The 15,990-nt window shown below is 44.5% G+C and overlaps 1 protein-coding gene across 1 annotated transcript; it reads right to left on the bottom strand.

Moving 5' to 3' along the window:
- Positions 1 to 15: 15 nt before the first annotated feature.
- LOC142584450 (uncharacterized) lies at positions 16 to 15,091 on the bottom strand. Its single transcript, XM_075694594.1, has 13 exons — positions 14,886 to 15,091; positions 13,682 to 13,697; positions 13,328 to 13,449; positions 11,408 to 11,464; positions 10,000 to 10,137; positions 7,007 to 7,233; positions 5,233 to 5,345; positions 4,494 to 4,608; positions 3,401 to 3,553; positions 1,624 to 1,743; positions 1,107 to 1,224; positions 964 to 1,002; positions 16 to 134 (listed from the first exon to the last, which is right to left on the bottom strand). Exons 1-13 carry the CDS (start codon positions 14,920 to 14,922, stop codon positions 55 to 57), a joined length of 1,335 nt encoding a protein of 444 aa, XP_075550709.1. The 5' UTR covers positions 14,923 to 15,091; the 3' UTR covers positions 16 to 54.
- Between the last annotated feature and the right edge of the window lie 899 nt (positions 15,092 to 15,990).

The following is a 15,990-nucleotide window of genomic DNA, read 5'->3' as shown; positions in this document are numbered from 1 at the left end:
TTTGCGTTTCTAATGTTTTCGCCTGAGATGCGCCAAAATGCTGGAAAAACCAGTTCAGCACGACTTACCCTTTCGCGGACCGCACTTCTTTGGCTGGGGCCCAAGTTCCGGCTTCGGAACATGTGCGCTGGTGGCTGCAAAAGACACTCATTCAACCATTAATTGAATGACTTTATCATGGTGAGTCAGCAATCTGAACGTTCTTAGTTTGCGACAACACGAGGCACGTTGGAGGAGTTCTCACTTTAGCACTCCTTGATATTGCGAAACGGGCCGCGTGGTATATAAGTGGCAACCTAGGCGGGGTCTAGTAAGAGTAGTTTCTTTCACTTCATCAAGACAAGTGGCGCTTCTAGGACAGTACGTGAAAAAATGGGGCGTAACCAAAGCGAAAGATTCAGGGAGCTTTAAAAAGAAAAAGCAAGCGGGGACGAGACATAGAGCAGAGGAAGTCGCTACCACTCGCGTGAGCAGTTCAGCGCATGAAAGCATGAAAGAAGACAAAAAAATTGTGAAGTCAGACAACACAGGGATACATGCGAGTAGTACGTTCGAAGGACATAAAACAGAAAGAACATACAATGCAATGAGCTCACGACGTGCAGTGCGGAAGGTACCTCCCCACTAGAATCACACCTCGAAAATACGGTTGTGTCCCGCGTAGTTGTAGAACATAATAGCAGACAATGATAAATTTCATTATACGAAATGTTAAGAGCTTTAACTGCATTTGCAGAACGCTTGACAGGTTTTCCTGGTTTCCTCAAATGATAGTAAAAGAAACGATGAATGAGCAACCGTACATTAGCTTTGTCTTAACCAGCTACTAGCTCACTTCTGAAACTAGTTGTACTGCCACACGCTATCCCATTGTTCGCTACTCAGTCATACGCAAGCGATTAGTACATATGTTCCCGATTGACCCTCTTAGATATACACAATCGAGATAAACTGGACACTTACTGCGATTAAGCTCTTCTCTTGTCTCGTCGAGCGATATCGCTGAGGTTTGAAACAAATATACATTCTAAGTTATCCAGTGACGTGATCGCACCGCCTCTAAGCTAAGAAGAACGCTTTTTGAGAAACGCTGAGCTCTTGCTCACCTCTGTGCAGAGAATGGAGCCTCGCAAAAGGAGCGCCGCAGACGCCTTCGTAGTCATCCATGTCAACGTCGAAAACAGCTATGCAGGCTGACGCCGTCTTCTGGATCGCCGTGTTTACCTGTACATGAATGTGAAGTTTCGAATATGCGACAGAGAAAAATGCTCCTCGCCGGTTCAAACTTATGGAGTAAATTATACACGTTGTCTGTCTCACGAAAACCTTGCGACAGTCCAAAAGGATTCCTTGGGCAATCCTGCTGGAGTCGGATAAAAATTATCTCTTGGTGCGAAAATAGACATACGCAAAAATGACATCCGCCCGCCCGCCTGTTCTTCTTTACGTAACACACACAACACACAACGCTCAGATTAATTGTGGTTCACCCGAGTGCGTGGCCGTTTTATCAACGCAACGCTTCTACAATGCCTTTTTCCAGGCACGCCTATAGGACAATGTCCCCATGCATTCACTTCACATGCTCCACCAGCGAGGACTCCTTGTTCATCGGTGGCTGACCTTTTTAGCAACGATGGTGGCCTCTTCGTAAGCAGCTAGCTCGTCGTTTTTCCTGCTGATAGAGGCACCACCATGCGGGCTGAATGGCAGAATCCTCTCCCACCGCTTGTCGTCGCACACCTGGATCACAGAATATTAGATTTGTTCACACACACACACACACACACACACACACACACACACACACACACACACACACACACACACACACACACACACACACACACACACACACACACACACACACACACACACACACACACACACACACACACACGCACGCACACACACACACACACACGCACGCACGCACATTAAAAACAATGTCGACAAGTAACCTGCTATGTTACACTTCGTTAGCGCTGCCGACAAGTTACAAAATGCACTTACTTCGCGAAGACACAGTGGAACATGCGAGAAAAGGCAAGATGGCCGATTAAGAAATGCAAGCAGCAAATCGGGCGAATGCACAGCGTGAGACGTCTACGGAGCGATGTCACCAGGACGAAGACAAATTATGATAATTGTCAAGGGAAGAATGGTTACCAGGTCTATGCACAGAGAATTACCATTAAAACTTTTAGCGGTCTTAGGACTCAGTCGACTGCAAACATGACCCTGTGTTGGCGGTACAGGTAGGATTTGGGCACACATGCTGCAAAAATTACAAATCTATTCGGTATTTCGTGCCTTAAAGCCTTTCTTACTGCTACTTCAGCAGTGTGAGACGCCTTCGATTGCCTTGCAGGACAACAGCTGTGTCGGTGACCTTCACTGACCCACCGGGGGACACAGATGACAATTATGATCGCACTACTTCCAAGACCAAAGCGCTTGCTGCCGGACAAGGCAAATATGTCGGTCGGTGATGCGGTTTCGAACACTGGGCTTATCGCATAATACAATGAGCCTAGACTTCTGTACGTTTCTGTGCCCGGAAAGTGCGTCAGAGTCAACTACAATAGCCTGCCACTTCCCTTCCACACGCACACAAACACATGGTCCGGCCACGGTTGTTCTGGTTCGGGAACTCTTGCGGCAATCTCTCACGACTTGCGCACCGTTATTAGCCGTTGTTAACTATCCACATGTCGGAATGTTGATGGAGAACAGCTTTGTTCTGCGGTGCTTGTGTGGACGGTGCTGGTGGAGCAACTCGCAGCAACATCAGCACCAGCGACACAGTGTCGACTCGAGCATTGCGCCGACAATGTACCCTCTTTTGTTATACCGAACGGTAGTAAGAAAGGACCCATTTGCATTGAACCGAAAAGCAACTTCTGAGTGCCGCATGCCTCGGTATCTGCGACCATGCATGTCCTCATTGTGTCTTCACGTTTCTCGCAAAACAAGCTGTGTAATTCTTAAAGATCAAAATGAATACAACGCACAAGTTTCAGACCTCTAGCAACCTCAGGGACCACCGTTGAATCCTCGTCGTATACATGGTTATGTCTTGTATTGAGGCACGTTTTCAGCCTTCGGGGGGCACAAACTGAACCCGAATGTTAACAATGCATAGGTTTATAAGGACGGCGGTTTCGACTGCTCCAAGGTAAACTGACGAAGCTAAGTAGCCTTCCTCGAGCATGGTTATTCGTGTGCTTCACATGCTCATGCTTATGTTTCTCGCTCTCAGAGCCTCATCCCCCGAAGCTGAATGTCACATGCAGTGAAGCCAAGTTTGCCACTTGGCGAGTGGTGAAGAAGCTATTAGGAGCACGAACGCATGCGTAATCGGTAATCGGCCCGATCAAGATGCCTTATCTGAACGCACCGTGTCGTAGCCTCTTTGGCGGACGCCTCGGCACTCCGACGGTATCGTCGATGCTCCCGTGAAGACAAGCACTCCTAGGCTCAGGGAGAAGCAGACGCTGGCACGCACTTTGAAATCTTCTTTCAGCGTGTTTATCCAGCCGAGGGCGCTCGTCTAAATACATAAAAGATGGTTAGTTACATATGGCACTGATTTCGCATTAAGCTCACGCTTTTCCAGTGCAATATTTACGTTCACAGAACGAAAGAACCCCAAATGTGTTGAAACCGGCTGGACATTAGAACGTTTAAATAGGCGACGTCTTCCAAGAGCCCGCGGTCCGTAAATTTTTTGGGTCGAGTGTACGTCTGCAGTCCTGTTGTGCTTTTTCTTGTGTGCGCGCATTGTTCATTATCCGCCCCTTTTCTACTTTCTGTTCTTACCTCGGTGTAGGGTAGCGAACCGGGCGTTTGATCGATTGATCTAACCTTCCTGTTTTTGCTTTCTGCTTTCGTCCGGTCAACGTAAACATGCCAGCAAATGGCTTTCACAAACGCGCCCACGCCCCTCAATTCTGTTTACTACGTTGCTGCGTGAACACTTTAACGTAACACATTTTAAAGTAACATCCCAGTACACATAATTATTCAATCTAAGGTCGCTTTCAAAACTGTTCACAACACTTAGCTTTCAGAACGTAACCTACTCAGGTTGCGATTTCTACATCATTTATAATATGCACATATTATTACATTTATTTATAAATGTAATAATGTATTTATTATTATTATTATTATTATTATTATTATTATTATTATTATTATTATTATTATTATTATTATTATTATTATTATTATTATTATTATTATTATTATTATTATTATTATTATTAAGAGCATTTATTTATTTATTTATTTATTTACACTTATTTAGTACATTTATTGATAATGCACACACGCACAATTAGAAAAAGAAAACGACTCCATCATGGTCCCGCTGGTGAGATGCATTTTGTTTGATAAACATCGCTGACACCAAAGAATGATACCGGAAGCTAACTTTTTCCACATCGTAGCATGAGTATTCTTGCCGTTTCATATTCAAAGAGGCTTACGATAGGCACTGTCACGGGTTCTTCTCGGCTCGCGGAATAAACGGTAGGGAAGCCAGTCTTGCATTTCGACTCCTCCGTGAAGTAGTGCGTTTGAAGAACGAGCAGATTTACGTGCCTGCGTACATGAAAGCACATAAAAGAATCTCGTAGTACTACATCTATAGTCAGAATGTCTCCTTCAATTCTAAGTAAGGGATGTATTTCTTCGCATAGCTCGTTTTTATTAACATGGTGGCGATGCAGAAAAGGAATCTCACAACTCTTAAGACACCTTAGTGAATAACAGGATGAGATTCTTATTGTGGCGAGAAATGAAAGCTGCACGGTATCAATTCCGCGGGTCACCCTCGTATACGATGAGAGCAATGAACACGGACCTTGACTTGAACTAGAATCCGACCTCGTTTAGGCTAACCTTGTAGTACGCATCATGAAGCACTTAAAAGCGGTGCAATATATGTCACATACAACACCAAATTTAACGCTTTGAAAGTCGTGCAAGCCGCTTATAAACACGAAATGAAGGTGTATATGATGAGCGTTCTTATTTTCTTTTTTTCGAAATTTTCGCAGTGCTTATTAGGTATACGCCAAACCCAGTTTCAATAACCTGAAGCGCAATGTACGTTTCTTTTTCTTTCCTTTTTTTTTCGCTGAACGCAGTAAATGAGTAAACCACAAGTTCAGACAAACACTTACACGAGTGCCGTACGTTTCACTGTGACAGGTATTTACTTACTGCGCTATTGAGTAAAGCCTCGTCGAGATCATGGCACTCGGCGACAGCCAGTCCCTCAGTGAAAGAGAGAGGGCGATTTCCAGCTTGGATGAACTCAGCATGCTTTGTAGCTCCTGCACGATGGATTATCACTGAACGTGTTTGATCGCATACACAACGCTCGGGCATGTATTTAATGGCCTCTGGGGAATATACTTTAAAAATAACTTCGGCTTGTGGACTATAAAACTGAAGCCGCACTTCTATTTATGGAAAGGCAGCTTTACGGATGTAGCCACGTCACATTAATTCAAAATTAGGCGCTCCGTTTATAGAGCACAAAACCGAAGTACCCGTTTCCCCAATCCTTATCGTATCGAGGTACTGCGATACTGTTTTCACCAAACTACGTGTTTTCCAGGAGATGGCAGAAATGCCCGAAATCTCGGGGTGCCTAAATCCGATATAATGTGTTAATGGACAGGGGTATGCGAATATTCGAAAATTTCGAATATTATCGAACATTATATTTTTAATACTCGCATCTTGATTCGAAAACTAGGTATTCGAAATTTTTCGCATATTCGATTGGAAACAAACATTCGATACAAATCTAATGTATTTCTTGTTGTGCGGGAGCAAACATGGTTCTTAGCGTTTATTTTTATCAAATCTGAGAAAGTGTGTCTGAGTTTGTGCTGAATTATGGCGAAATTTTGCCTGTAAAACACGCTTAGCCATTGGATGTATAAACTTCGCAAGGAAGTCGATCTCTCAGTAGCAAGGGACACTGGTTTGTGAACAGCAAAAGTGCACTCTTTTGCAGGTTCCACCCGCAATCCTGAGCTTGTAGCTTGGCAGCAATTGCGATGAGTGACGAGTGGTACAGGGTCAAATGGCTCTGAGTTTACGGGAAATTGATGCGGTATAATGAGGCACAGGTTGCCGAGAACAGACAACTAGCAGAAATTACTCAATTTTCCAATGGTAACATGAGTCAAATACACAATCCTTTAGTATAACGGCTTACTAGTTCAGTTTTTTTACTAATGGCAATGTAATTACAGTGTTCAAACACGTTAAAATAAACCAACTTACTAATAAATGCATTTGTATATCATTATTCTATATTCGATTCGATATTCGATGCTAGTATTCGTATTGGATTCATATTTGAAAATTTTGATGTTCCCACACCGCAAGTAATAGGTCAACGATGTCAGCGTTCATTCGCTTCCGTTAAAAATCTTCAACGGCAGCTTCCCCTCAGCCTAGCAATCAAACCCAACTTTGAAAAATTTGGGAGACCCCTAAGCTTCGCCTTTAAGAGTGGAACGCGATAGCGTTCAGAGACTCCTTACTGCTTTTCATGCAGCTGCAGCTTATGTAACCGCAACGTTTACCGGGAAACGCTGGCGGCGAATACGCTATGCACGAAGGCAAGCTTTCTGGTAGAAATGCGGCCTCTTGCGTGGGTCGATCTCCTGTTATTGTTTCGCACTTTTAATCTTTCATTCTGAGAGAAGCTAATTATTAATAAACGATATGCGCTGTCGGTGTTTTTTTTTTCATTAAATTTGCTTGTGGGCTTCCGTACTCAAAATTCTGAGGAATAACTTTGTAAAGAATGAAAGACGAGGTACGAGCGACTTTGGTGGTAGAAAAGCGGTTGAGTACGCGGGGTTCAGACTTTCGTTCGAAATTATTTTTGCCGAAACGACGTGCAACGCCGACGAAGGATTTTCTGCGACATGGGCTCCTTAACGCTGGGGCGTTAAAATGTCCTCGTCTTTACCTCCAATGGCCCGGCCAGTTCTTCGAGCTTGTCTGTGGTGGTGCGGTGGTTGACGAACGCCAGACCGTGGAATCCCCTGGCGACCAGCCAGCGGGTGGCAGCCTCGCCGACGCGGCGAACCAGCGAAGCCGACTGGGCGAGCTCTGGCAGCGAGGGGCTCCCCACGGCCGCCAGTACGCGCGCACCCGTGCTGCTCGATGCATTCTCGAACGCCGACAGAGTTGCCTCTGCGCACGGGGGCGCGCCGCGGATCGTGCTCGATTACATGAATACTTTGTTTAGCGCAAAACAACACACAAGAGAGACGACAGGAGCGCCTTGTCCTGTCGTCTTTCTTGTGTCTGTTGTTTTGCGCTAAACAATGTATTCATGGATTCGCACCAACTAGCCCGCCAACGCATTGTGTTCGATTACTCGTTAAACGTGGAACGCGTCGTTAAGCGAGCTCCTACATCATTATTCTATCATATACACAGGTAAATAGAATAAATCCTGCCAGGACAGGGGCGATATAACGTAAAACTACTTCAAGTGTTATTAGCCCATTGCTACAGCCAGCCCTCCACGATTCGTCAAAAATATTTCCGGCCATGCGCACTTGGAGCTGCCGGGGAGAATGGATTTCTCTGCGTATAATTTCATTTTTTTTTATTTGCGGCAGGATAACTTTGTCGAGCCCTTTCGACACGTATAAGACATCGCTCTGCCAGCTCTTCTACGCTCAGGATTCGTTTTAGGCGGCATTTTGATCCTTCCGTTGCATCCCGCCGCGATTTTCGACAAGGCACCGCGAGATAATAAAGGGAAGCGGGCCAATATCAGGTGCCGGCACTACCCTCTTTATCTGGTTATCTACTGCGCTAGCTCGGCCCCAGCGAAACCCTCTCCCCTTCTTCGTGTTCATCGCCTCTTGACAGTCAATTAGATAGGAAGAACATGTTGAGGTAGGCAACGCCATTTGCTTTGAAAGCACCTCTAAACGAGTAGAGCGATTGATAGCGCGGTTCAAACAACGCTGAGAGTCACCGCCCGATGCTTTCGTCGGTGGTTACGAATGTTAGGAGATTGGAATAAAAACAGATTGGAATAGTTTTACGTTATAGCGCCTCAGTATGTTAAGCACTTTGTCGGCGCAAGAATTTTTCAGCCCAGAACTGTTCTTTCTTTTCTTTTTTTGCTTTTATATTTCTTGTGTCATGAGTTTTCTATTAAGCAAAAGGGGGGAGGGGGGAAGACAACGTTATATACAATATGTGCAAACGGAGCATATGTATATTGATGTGCGCCTTTCCTGGTGAACCTCGATGGTTCGCATTACTGAATAATACTTATTTTAACTATACCTCGCCATATATACGACCACAGAACCGATAAACCCCAGAGAACGGCTGTCCGTGGAAACAGTGTTCCATTTAGCGCGTGGCAACACCGGAGAAAAAGAAAGTAAAAGAAAAACGCGGATCGCGGTTTGCAATACTTTTTTGGTAGATAGAACGATGCTATGATCAATGAAGTAACCCACTGGCCTGGAGCTTCAGAGGTCTGAAAATAGTAGCTTAATTAGGTGCCCTATAGCAACGCGCTTTCGGTTTAAATTGGTTAATAGACTTCACGCCGGATTATCGTTATATTCCATCTGCGGAAAAATGATAGACTCGAATGGCGCCATTACCCTGCTTTGTCACTGTGACAACGCCTCTCCTCTTATATCAGATCTCTGCAACTGTTTAGTCATTCTCCCTTCGCGAGCAGATCGCGAATAGCGCTTTTAGAACACTTCTGTCGGCCCCGGTGAAAAGCCCCATCGGAGTCCGCCCTGTATATACTTGTGCTCTGTTCGTTGCAGTCGTCGTCGTCGTCGTCGTCGTCATCGTCGTCGTCATCATCATCATCATCATCAATCAACATTAAATTAAGTCAACTGCAGGCGAAGCAAACAACAGTCGATTTCCTTTAACTATGAACTGTGGTAACCATGCGCCCCCTCATCAGAGTTTTTGAAGTCCGTACACACTGTTGTTCCGATATGTTACAGATATTATTCCCCATATTTGACGGCACATCATATGTCTTTAGTAGAAAAAAGCGCTAAAGACACGGACTAGAATAAAGGAGACAGGACGAGCGCTGTGTCCTGTCTTCTTAATTCGCTATTCCCATTAACCTTCCTCGAAACATCAAAACTAGGTTTCGTTCTCTGATGCAAGCCGGCCTCTTTTAAATCAACGTTGCGTCCAAAATTTTTCTTTCCGTTGATCGGCCCATAGGCATTCGTCACAATCGATGCTGAGTAGATTTGCCGCCATGAATTCAGCGGGCATTGCTGATGGCATTTGCGTAGACATAGTACTTCTCGAAGTCAGTTCCTACTGTCAACTTGCCTCTTACAAACCTGAAGAATTAGTGTCTTAATCAAATGGAACGGACACATACACATCAGTACTTTCATCTATGGGAATAAATAGTCCATTTCTCCATTTCGTTCAGAAGAAAGGGCCGTTTATTTGACTCCTCATATGGATGCAGACTTAACATCACATGGTGGTTCCTCCCCATAACATTTTACACTGGTTTGCGGCGTCATGTAGTAGTACTACACATTATATTTTAACCCTCGGTGACGATGCATGCAATTGATACGTTGCGCACAAAGTACCGTTATTTTCGAAAGCTGGTGGCAACAAAATTATTAAACCCGTGAAATGCAGTGCCGCCTGCATCTAGCTTTTAATGTGGTAGCATTGGAGTTTTGCAGTGACAAAAAATTTTATGTATGAAGTTGTATATATATATATATATATATATATATATATATATATATATATATATATATATATATATATATATATATATATATATATATATATATATATCGATAAGCGAAAGCGATATATATATTGAGAACTGACGACCACAGTCGTATATTGGAGCGATAATAAAATTTCTCTCTCTCTCTCTCTCTCTCTCTCTCTCTCTCTCTCTCTCTCTCTCACCGTTCACAGGGCTAAAAGAGTCCGCCCGCGGATTGAAGTAGACGTCGGTGTAGACCAGGTAAGTGCAAAAGTTGCTGGGGATCTGGGCCGCATACGATGTCCTCAGAGATGCCACGCACAGGAATGTCCTCGCGTTTGCTAAGGTGGGAAGAGAGAGACAGAGAAAACGGAACGTTTAACTGTGCTTGCCGTAAACATATGCAACATGATAGGCGTGGATAAATCTATTCCTTTTGCTTTGCAGTCACTAGTTACAGGACCAAAAAAAGTGTTTCAGCAATATGCTTTGAAAATGTGTTTTGAGACATTTCGCTCAAGAAAGCTCTGATGCCTCTCATCGTAGCGATTAACCTATCGGCCTACTAGAACTTGGCATGCGCCCTGCCATCTTGAAGATGCAGGACTTTAATACAAACACTTTTCTAAATGTTGCACGGGGTAATGTAATGCTTGCACGCATATATGCAACGCCAGGCACGTTTATATTACTATCTTACTACTTCTAATTTGCCTTTAACTATGGACACCCGTGAGCAAAAGTATACGGACCACAAGGTCACAAAAAAGAAAATACAAAATTTTTTCGTAATTAGCAGGCATAAACGCAAACTGACGAGTGCACTAGAGAATCCGCAATGCCAAGTTTGGACGGCAGTCTTTGATTTCAAGTTACACTCACAGGCAAAGGAGAAAATCTGTTTTATCGCGCAATCCCTGGTCCGTATACTTTTGCTCACGGGTGTACCTTGGCTGTGTACTCGTGCCTATTTCCCATGAACTTTGCAAGCAATGCGGTCATTTGTGACAATTTTTCGGCTGTTATGCACCGTGTGAAATGGCCACGACGTCGGAGCGTCTATTTGCACCGTCTTCTTAAGAACAGGATATTATAAATTTTTACGAAAAACTAATTTGCTTTCTAAATTAATTTACTAATCTGCCAACGTATTATATCCTTATTCACGCACGGCGCAAGACAGACACAGCGTAACCGTGCTGTAAAAAATACATCACATATGTTCCACATGATTGTTCCAACAGTGAAACAAGCAAGCCCATCTACACGGACGACTCTTTCCATGTTCGCAAATTAACCGTAAGCGCAATTCCGTGTCGTGTCCAAACATGTCATGTGCAGTCTATGAAATACGTTCCTTTATTAGGAATCAATTAAGGCAATTATTTTATATGCTGAACAGTTTGGGAACATTTGCTTGGTTTCTCAAAGATCCAGCGCCCTTCGTTAACCTGGACGTCTATAGTACAAGCAAACTTTCCGAGGTCCTTTCGTGCTTGTCATGAAGGAAGACCGCTGTAACAATGGCTATTGCACGAGAAAGAAATACAGCGCATTGAGCTTTGCTTTTCATTCAAATCTCTCGATCTATTAAAAAAACATATATCTTACAGTCCAATTGCGCTTGGCTTGTGAAGCCACGTTGCGCCGCCGCCGATGTCGCCGAATCTGAAAGAAACAACACAAATAATAATAATAATAATAATAATAATAATAATAATAATAATAATAATAATAATAATAATAATAATAATAATAATAATAATAATAACCCTGACTAAGTGCTGAAAAATATGACGTCGAAGTTGAAAACATAATTTGGACCATTGTATTGTTGCACAGGCAAGGCAGAAAGTTTCTGAGAATGAGGACAATGCACGCAAATCTCCATCGTGCATTAATGAAGCTCAGTGAATGCTTAGATCGATGGGTGGCGCTGCTTTTCTTTCCAAAGTCAACGCGGCGAGCCAAGTGAAGGAATGTACCAGTGTAGCATAGTTTTTCGTTCCCTCAGGTGGCCTCAAGCGCTTGTGGGCAGCAGTAGCTCATCTGAATGCATGGTGGCCCTCATATTACCCTCGCCCACTAAGCGAGGTGCCGGTCTTGGATTCCATGTTTCAACAGCTCGAATATCGGGACGTTAAGTGGCACGGATACTCCATCGTGTTACTTTATCAGTGTGTTTTGTTCCACTGTGTTGAGATATCAGCTTATCAGCAAACTTTATTTAGTGCGTTGACAATTAATTAATTGTCAACGCACTAAATAAATTGTCTTTTATGATAGCCTTCAAGAATGTTAAATCAACTCTAAGAGCATCGATTTCAAATGCCTTATTCACACGCATTCTCAGACCTTTCGCATGAAGGAGGACATGCATCTCTTATACTTGTTTATACGTATCTCACAGCAAGCCTCTGAGCAACAGAGTACGCGCTAAAAAAGCGGGAACGCCTTTGGCCCTCTCCGCACTTGCCGCACTTGCCGCAGTGCTCCATCCACGCGCCACCGCCTGGCAGGTGAAAACGTATATGGAGGGGTGTGTATACATACATACATACATACATACATACATACATACATACATACATACATACATACATACATACATACATACATACATACATACATACATACATACATACATACATACATACATACATACATACATACATACATACATACATATATGCAAAAACAATCTGAAGTTCTCTGGTGTCATCGGTAATTGGCACAAAAATATGGTTCTCGACTTTATTTTTTTTAAATCTTATTACTACATTTGGTTAATTAGTTGTGTTAGCCGCATCCAAGTATTAGCGCAATTTCTTGGGCATTTATGGATGGGAAAACGGCGCCGCGGTAGCTCAACTGGTAGAGCATCGCACGCGTAATGCGAAGACGTGGGATCGTTCCCACGTCTTCGCAATATATATATATATATATATATATATATATATATATATATATATATATATATATATATATATATATATATATATATATATATATATATATGTACACCCAATATGTGGCATCAAAATCAGCGGACGTTCTATTTTACATTTATGCATACGGAAGACAGGGCCAGAGGGAGTGTCTACCTTCCTGAAGCAATGGGGCTCAAAGCTAATAAGAGCGTTAACTGCTCAGCAATCGAGATAAGCAAGATACATTTAGAGTGTTGGTGGGAGAAAAAATGCAAGGAAGAAATGGAGCCAGAGTCTTTACAAGTATAGGTCATTTTACTATATATAGAGATGGGCAAGGTGCTAGACTACAATAGATGCAAAACTGATTAGCTCAAGCAGACTATAGGTGACTATGTGTGCCCGCCACGTTTCAAAAAGGATGCAGTTAAAAATAATAATCAACTATCATATCATCGTCCACAGCTGTGGTCATTCAGAGTGCTAGATTTTGCAGGACGGGGCGAACGGGTAGATTCTACACAGCCATAATTAAGGAGTTCCGCCTGCTATCGATTGCAAGCCCCGCCATAGGCACAAGCGAAGGCACACCCCCACTCACCGGTAAAGTTGCTCCACTTTCCGTGCTTTAGTGTTCGGAAGCCTGATATTGATGACACCACGGCTGCGACGCCTAGCACGGCTTTCAATACGTGGCCTTTGACGTGCGAACAGTTAGAGCGCCTGCGACGGTGTTGGAAGAGGGGCAACGTTAAACAGGCAGGAGGCCTTCCACATTATGCGACGAACACCAGTTCAGCCATGTGAAAATGGCAGTTGCAAACCCTGCATTATTGTTATTTATCATTGCACGTAATACGAAGGACTTCTACAAGAAGCGACCCCCCATTTCGATGAAATACTGTGCGTATACCTACCTACGATGCAGAGAAATAAAAAATGTTCTTTTGCTTACCTCCGTCCTTCATTTTCTGAAGGAGACAACAGAGAACAGCGGTCAACAAGTACTTGTGTTCTTATCATACAATCTGCAGAATGACAGATGTTATTTCTCGAAGAATGCGCGTACGCAATCCTACCCTTTGAGAGATGATTGTTGACACGCAAAAAAAGCATTCGTTATTCAAGAAGACCATCTTTTCACTAATATTATGTGCGCTTGTACTTTCTTTCAGCGCCTTCTTTTCAGTAACGTCAGTAGTCGTACCAGGGTTATTTAATTGGAGTGGGGGGGGGGGGGAAGGGGAATATCATGATTTTTCATTTTTGTTGGAAGTGAACGAGGACACTCCACCACTTGGCACTTCAAGGTGCTGGGACGTGGACTATAAAAGAAGGGGGGGGGGGGTTGCAACAGAAAATATTCGGGAATCGGCGATCCCCCCCCCCCCCCCCCCTTGAATTGAATTTTGTGGTTTTACGTGCCAAAACCACGCCTTAGTAGGGGACTCAAGGCTATTTCTGACCACCTGCGGATCTTTAACGTGCTCTGAATGCACGAGACACGGGCGTTTTTGCATTTGGCCCCCATCGATATGCGGTCTCCACGGCCGGGATTTGATCCCGCGACCTCGCGCTTAGCAGGGCCAACATCATAGCCGCTAAGTCACAGTGGCGGGTCCCCGCCCCCTTTATAGCTGCTGTTGAGGTACGCTCACACTGATCTATAATATAAAGGTATTACGTGCAATAACTTTGGAGGGTATAGCTTTTATTGTATTTTTTTAACCTGTAGCGATTACGTAACAGCCTGATCAAAAGAACACAGCGAACAGTTTCGGATCTATTATTCGATGCTCTGGTGAGCAAGGGACTCAATAGCCCTGAAGGACAAAGTCAAATTTAGCTTTCTTTTTCCCGCACAGAGCTGGGTGCAGTATAATTAGCCCCAGATCTGCCCACCCATGCCTCTGGCCATACCAAGTAATTCACGAACGCTTTTGATGAAGGCAGTACGTTACAAAGGATTTAAAGTCACGAACGAAAGTGAACGTGTTCGTTTGTGTAAGGTTTTGAATTCATAATCAGGCATACAACTTCACGTTGTGATTGCCTTCTATGCAGGTAGTTGCCGCGCGTGTGTTATAATGCGGACAGTGTTTCGAGTACTGCGTGCGCGGACGACTGCTAATCTGTATTGCCGAAACGCGCAGACGCACCTGGGCAGTCGGCGCGGGCCTCTGCGGTCGTGTCCATGACTTTGGGCGGCGAGGCGCGCGTCTACGTTCGCTGCCCCGCCTGTGACTTCTTCTTCTGCTTCTTCTCGCGCTGCCGAGACGTTCCTCACGAGCGGGCAATTCTGAAAAGCGCCCCTCAACGAAAAAAAATTAGAAATGAAAGAAGACGCTGCAAAAGAGTGCTAACATGGCTGGTTGGTGCATGTTGATAAATAGACTAACAGCGCATATGCCAGGACAAACTGAAAGAATGGACGAAGCACTGACTGCCAACCAGGGGTACCGGGAGAGGCAGGGGGGGGGGGGTTAAGTGGAGGCGAGCTCCACGTTTCATTGCAAAGGGGCACAACTGCCTCTCCAGTATAGTACATTAGGTATTGTATCCACAATAGCAAAAACAAAATTGGGATAAATGAGTCCCGGCTTCTGCGTCCACACTTAGAGTACCGATCCGGAGACCCAGGAACTCGAGACCGTTCTCAAGCCAAAATGTGTCCACCTAACTATCATAAACACATTTTCAAGAGCTAAGGCTTTCGACTGCAGGTTTTACTTATCTGTGCTGAAAGACCGTGAGACCTTCGACTGATATGGATACAGTGCACTAGAATACGTAGTCTGGAGTCAGTCGAAAGTGTCAGACATACAAGTGCGAAATGGAGTAGTGTTTTGTAAATAAAAGTTAGAGGCCGTGCTAGCGTGCAGACTTAATATTGCGATAGCAATTATATGGACACTCCAGGCGCGTTTTTTGCCGTCGTCGTGATGGTCCGTAGGAAGCCCAAGGGCGACAACACCGTCGCCGTGCGCCGTATGCTGTATGTGCGAGTAAAAGCGTGCGAGGGGAGCCGATGATCGCGGCTCAATCTCGCGAGCGCAAGGGAGGGAAGCGGGGACGAAGCGCGCAGTCTTCCGTCGCGCGCGAGCCACCGGGCGAGGAGGGGGGGGGGGGGGGCGTTGGACTCTGGCAGCAAATGCGTATTTCGCGGCCGCGCGCAGTCGCGCGGGCCGTATCTTGAAAGCGATCTGCGTTGGGAGCCGAGTTTACGCGCACCGATGGCTCATACCTTTGTGCGTGCTGTGTTCT

The sequence above is a fragment of the Dermacentor variabilis genome, chromosome 6, assembly GCF_050947875.1.
Source record: "Dermacentor variabilis isolate Ectoservices chromosome 6, ASM5094787v1, whole genome shotgun sequence".
Taxonomy (NCBI): domain Eukaryota; kingdom Metazoa; phylum Arthropoda; class Arachnida; order Ixodida; family Ixodidae; genus Dermacentor; species Dermacentor variabilis.
The sequence above is the reverse complement of the archived record's forward strand: the minus strand, read 5'-3'. Positions and strand labels throughout refer to the sequence as shown.